General features: G+C 37.9%; 1 protein-coding gene across 1 annotated transcript; it reads left to right on the forward strand.

The window, feature by feature from the left end:
• Positions 1–545: 545 nt before the first annotated feature.
• On the forward strand, positions 546–4,516 carry LOC129290402 (uncharacterized). Its single transcript, XM_054927162.1, has 6 exons — positions 546–853; positions 1,302–1,562; positions 1,669–1,842; positions 1,937–2,043; positions 2,813–3,138; positions 3,542–4,516. Exons 1-6 carry the CDS (start codon positions 731–733, stop codon positions 4,126–4,128), a joined length of 1,578 nt encoding a protein of 525 aa, XP_054783137.1. The 5' UTR covers positions 546–730; the 3' UTR covers positions 4,129–4,516.
• The last annotated feature ends 243 nt before the right edge of the window (positions 4,517–4,759 follow it).

Raw genomic sequence — 4,759 nt, forward strand, 5'->3', positions numbered from 1 at the left:
TTTAGCCATAAAAAATTAAGGACGGAAGAACACAAGTTGGCAACTAATAATAATAAAATCACAAAGTTTTTGCGCCACTTGAAGCACAAGTACAGAGACAACTAGATCAGCATTTTGTGAAGTTTATCCACAAGGATAAAGGCATCGCATAAAAAATAAAATATTAACAACTTACATTATCCTGTCGTGTATATGATTGGCCCCACTTTCTAGCTTACGTGTTCGGTCATCCCACCAGATTCTCACACCTGTACGCCCACCCAATCGGGAAAGTTCCTGCAGCCACAAGTCAAGACAAAATTGGACTGAGAAGGTTCACGAACCGGGTCCCACACGCAATCCACATATCTACAGCACGTGATGCCACGTGACACTAAGCCAGTCTAAATTGCAATTGCCTTACCGCGCAAAACAACGCGGTTCATCATTAGTCATCTTATTCTCATGTATACCCTCACTAAAAGACAAAATATCATCGTGTAAGGGGTAATTTGGTCATTTCGTTGAGCCTTTGCGTTGTCTTTTAAAACTCGTCGCCGTTTTCGCTTCGAGCACGTGGTATTTGCGCTTCGAGGTCAAGGGAGATAGAGAGAAGCTTTCGTTTGGTTTCGTTGTTCTTAGCCGAATCGCCCGCCATTTCCACAGTGCTGTACTGGGAAGGAAGCTCGTTGTTGTGAATTTGAAGGCTTATTGCGTTTTGCTTGATTCAGCTTCTTTGAATCGAAGCTCCATGGTTCAGTTAATGAGATCAGAGACTAACTGCCTGAAAAAGGTCAAATTGGAGGTTGAGGACTCTGGTGATGATGAACTTCGCATTCTTCACAAGCGGCCTAAATTGAACTCTTCTCACGAGGTTTGATCTTATTCTGCTTTTCGTTTCTTGTTCTCAATGTCCTTATTTTTAACTTGCTAGTCCATGGAGTTTGAAAATTTGAATTTATATTCTATTTATCTGAATCCGCCATAAAAGTACAGGGTGATTTTGGTTTTATAAACGGCTAAGTTGGTTAGTTCCTTAATGTTATCCTTACTCAGTCCGGCTCCTGAAAGATTCGACAAAAACCGGGCAAAAATAGGATAAATTATCTGTTTGTTTCAGGTGAAGAGTGGAAAAAAATTTTCGATCGTGTGTGGACAAAATGTAAATTTACTCTGAAATTTTTCTTCCTACTTGGTTTTCTCTTTTCTAATGTCAGAGGGTTGCCATTTTTCTCTGATAGATATTTTCGAATTCTTCAGTTGTGATTGGTACTTGTTTGTTAATTGCTAGTTTTATTTTTTATTTTTTTATTTTGGGACAGTGGAGTTGTAATGATGATCCGCGATCGATCCCGCCAGCTTTTTACAATCCCCTTGATGAGCCTAGCCCGCTGGGGTTGCGTCTTAAAAAGAGCCCATCCCTTCTGGATTTAATTCAGATGAGACTCTCCCAAGCAGATAATTCGAAATTAGCGGCAGCCAATAAGAAAGATCACAAGGGGGCTAAAGCTTCCATCACTGCTGATGGTAAACTCAAGGCCTCGAATTTTCCTGCATCCATTTTAAAAATTGGGTCTTGGGAGGTAAGATCACGAAGTAAACTAAGAAAATTACTGACATAAAATAGTAATGCTGAGATAAATATAGTGATAGGTGGTGATTTTAACTTTTTGTTCCAATGGTTTGCAGTACAAGTCAAGATATGAAGGAGATTTGGTGGCAAAGTGTTACTTTGCAAAGCATAAGCTTGTATGGGAAGTTCTTGATGGTTGTCTGAAGAATAAGATTGAAATCCCGTGGTCTGATATCATGGCTCTGAAGGCAAACTACCCTGATGACGGACCAGGAACCCTTGAAGTTGTGGCAAGTGTTCTCTCTCTTTTTATATGTTTATCATTGTTACCACATTAAACATCACTAGCAAACCACGTTAAGTCCATTTTCTTTTTACCTCCAGCTGGCTAGAAGACCCTTATTTTTTAGGGAGATCAATCCACAACCAAGGAAGCATACCTTGTGGCAGGCAACATCAGACTTCACTGGCGGACAAGCAAGCATACAGAGGTATATCCTATGTTCTCTTTACACGTGATTTTTGGTGGCGGATATATTCAGTGAAATATCTTGACCCTGAGATTGTTGGATTGTGAGTGTCCCTGTCTGACTAAAGACACTTCTAGTGCCTGTAATTTTCAGAATAGCTGAGATGCTAAGCATTATAGACAAAACTGAAAGACGACAAACATGCTGATGATAACTATTAATAGTTGATTTCTTCATAAATGAGACCAAATAAGAATGATTTGCGTCTTTGATTTTGTTTCATATTTCGTTTGTGGTTTTCCAACCAGAAATATATTTTGTAGTTATGTAGGTACTATTACTACTCCTATTTCAACAAATAAACAATTCTCATCTGAAGTTTAGAGTCTAATCCAATCAAGATGACTTCAGTACGTCTTAAGTCAAAAGGAGAGAAAAAGTATCCAATGGTGATTTATCGATATCTGTTACACTAATTGACCGGTACTACAGAAGTACTTGATGTGAACACTTTGTTGTCAAACTTTATCATTGATATCTCTAATTTTATGAAACCTGCTGTAAATTAAATGGTAATGTCTTATTCCCATTGTTGATTTACATAATTTTCTGTTAATGCTGTCTCTTAAGAAGTTCTGAGTCTGTAGAGAGCATTCAGGGAGTATTCAGAGGTTTATGCGTAACCTATCCTCAATGTTGAGTTGTCTCTTATCATTTTACCGTTAGCATCACTGCTATAGAGAGCATGAATTTGAATGATGATTCCTAATGTTTGTCCTCATTGTTGTAGGCGGCATTTTCTGCAGTGCCCACAAGGACTATTAGGAAAGCATTTTGAGAAGCTAATCCAGTGTGATCCACGCCTAAACTTCTTAAGTCAACAACCTGATATAGTGTTGGATTCTCCTTATTTTGAACTCAAAACTGCAATTGATGATCAACTTGAATCAACTGCTTCTTTGAATAGAATAGGCAGAGGACAAGCTGGTTTGTTTGAGTTGCAGGATGTGGAATCAGAATCAGCGGTTCAGTCATCTTCCTCAAAAAGTGAACACAATCTTGTGGGCAGAGCTTTTGAAAATGTTTCGCAGGAAATAACTTCTACTCCTAGCTCAGGTACAATTGTGTTCTTTGACTGAGAGTGGTGACAATTATCGTGATGTGTATTATCTCTCTTTTGCATTTTTTGGGGGAACAATTTTGGTTTCATCAAGTTGGTAAAAGCGCACATTCATTCTTTGGGACTACAGCATTGGTCGTTCAATTTCTCTATTGCTGAGGGTGAAGCAAACCTCCATGATTTTTCATGTTTAACTTAGAGTGGGTGAGGCCAAATGATGTACAATCTGTAAGTTTATTGATAGTTACCGTCAAGTGATATCTTACTGCCCGGTCCTCATTTCCAATCACACAGGCTGGCCTTTTGCTCTCGTTGTATTAACACACGCAATTTTAGCCATATCATCTTTTCACCATCATCCATAACTAAATTGAGTGTGCCTTATTTATCTGTGTGTAGTTATGGAGCCTCAGAGAATCAGACACCTGAGTAGAGAAGCTGACACTCTGAAGTTTCTCAACAATTTGGATCAGATCATAGTGCCCGGACTTCACCCATCAATGTCAATGAATGATATAGTTAACCACATTGGAAATTGCATTTCAGAACAGATGACATCTGGCAATCCTGCTTTTGCTAGTGACAATCAAAGCAGACAAATCCTGGAAGAAATCACCCAATACTTGCTCAACGACTCCCTAGTCACAGCAGCCTCGGACGAACAGTTTCTCATGTCAAGGGTTAATTCATTGTGTTGCCTTCTGCAGAAGGATCCTGCAACTGCACAAGACACAAATGTGAGAAATTATAATCCTGATGGTAGTGCGAGAGTATCACAAAAAACAAACTTGGATCTGGAGTTATCATGTAGAAGTACAGTTGTTGAATCTGGGGATGATGATGCTTCTGGAAGCAAGCAGGTCAGTGGCAGTGGCATGCGCAGGAAGGAATCAGTAGGTGAGCTGCTACTTAATCTTCCAAGGATAGCTTCTTTGCCACAGTTTCTATTCCCGATGTCAGATGATTCTGTTAATCGAGTTAGATAGTGGTGATCTGAATCTGATCCTATTGTTAGAAGCAACAACATGAAGTAATGTTTGAGAGGGAATTTCATGTTTGCTGTTTGTTTGTACCTCAACTTCTAACGCGGGGATTCAGAGATTCACAATATTGATGAAGAATCCTGACAAAATGTTACTTACTACTTAAGCAGTTGTAGGCTTACCTGACGACTTGTGACTATATGTGAAATGTATGTATATGATGATGTTTGTGTTTTAAATGTTAAAATCCACATGGCATCTTTTGCCTTGATGAAGTTTACAATGATAGAGAGGTATATTTCAGTATGTGGCAATTCATAGGATCGTGTTTGTTTTCATTTCAATTGTCAAATAACAGGAGATGAATTTTTATATCTGTTAACCGTTTTAAGTTGTTTTTCCTGTTTTTTTTTTCTTTAAATAGCAAAATAGTTGTATAATAATTTATCTTTATTTTATTTTAGAAAATTCAACAATTTTTCACAAAACTTAGGGAATAAATCTCTTAAATTTTATTTATTATAAATTTTAATTTATATTTTTTTAGGCTATCATATTAACTTCATGTGTATTCCCTATTTATTGTGCTGCTGCCTGGATGGATCTATCTTTATCAACTAGCAAAATTACAATG

Source organism: Prosopis cineraria, unplaced genomic scaffold, assembly GCF_029017545.1.
Source record: "Prosopis cineraria cultivar Desert tree isolate PC_DT_omini unplaced genomic scaffold, ASM2901754v1 PC13, whole genome shotgun sequence".
NCBI lineage: Eukaryota > Viridiplantae > Streptophyta > Magnoliopsida > Fabales > Fabaceae > Prosopis > Prosopis cineraria.

Excerpts from the sequence above, each read along its gene's own strand:
- LOC129290402 (XM_054927162.1), top strand. The coding sequence starts at position 731 with ATGGTTCAGTTAATGAGATCAGAGACTAACTGCCTGAAAAAGGTCAAA. Across the intron at positions 854-1,301 it reads AATTGAACTCTTCTCACGAG|TGGAGTTGTAATGATGATCC; the intron begins GTTTGATCTTAT and ends ATTTTGGGACAG. Across the intron at positions 2,044-2,812 it reads GGACAAGCAAGCATACAGAG|GCGGCATTTTCTGCAGTGCC; the intron begins GTATATCCTATG and ends TCATTGTTGTAG.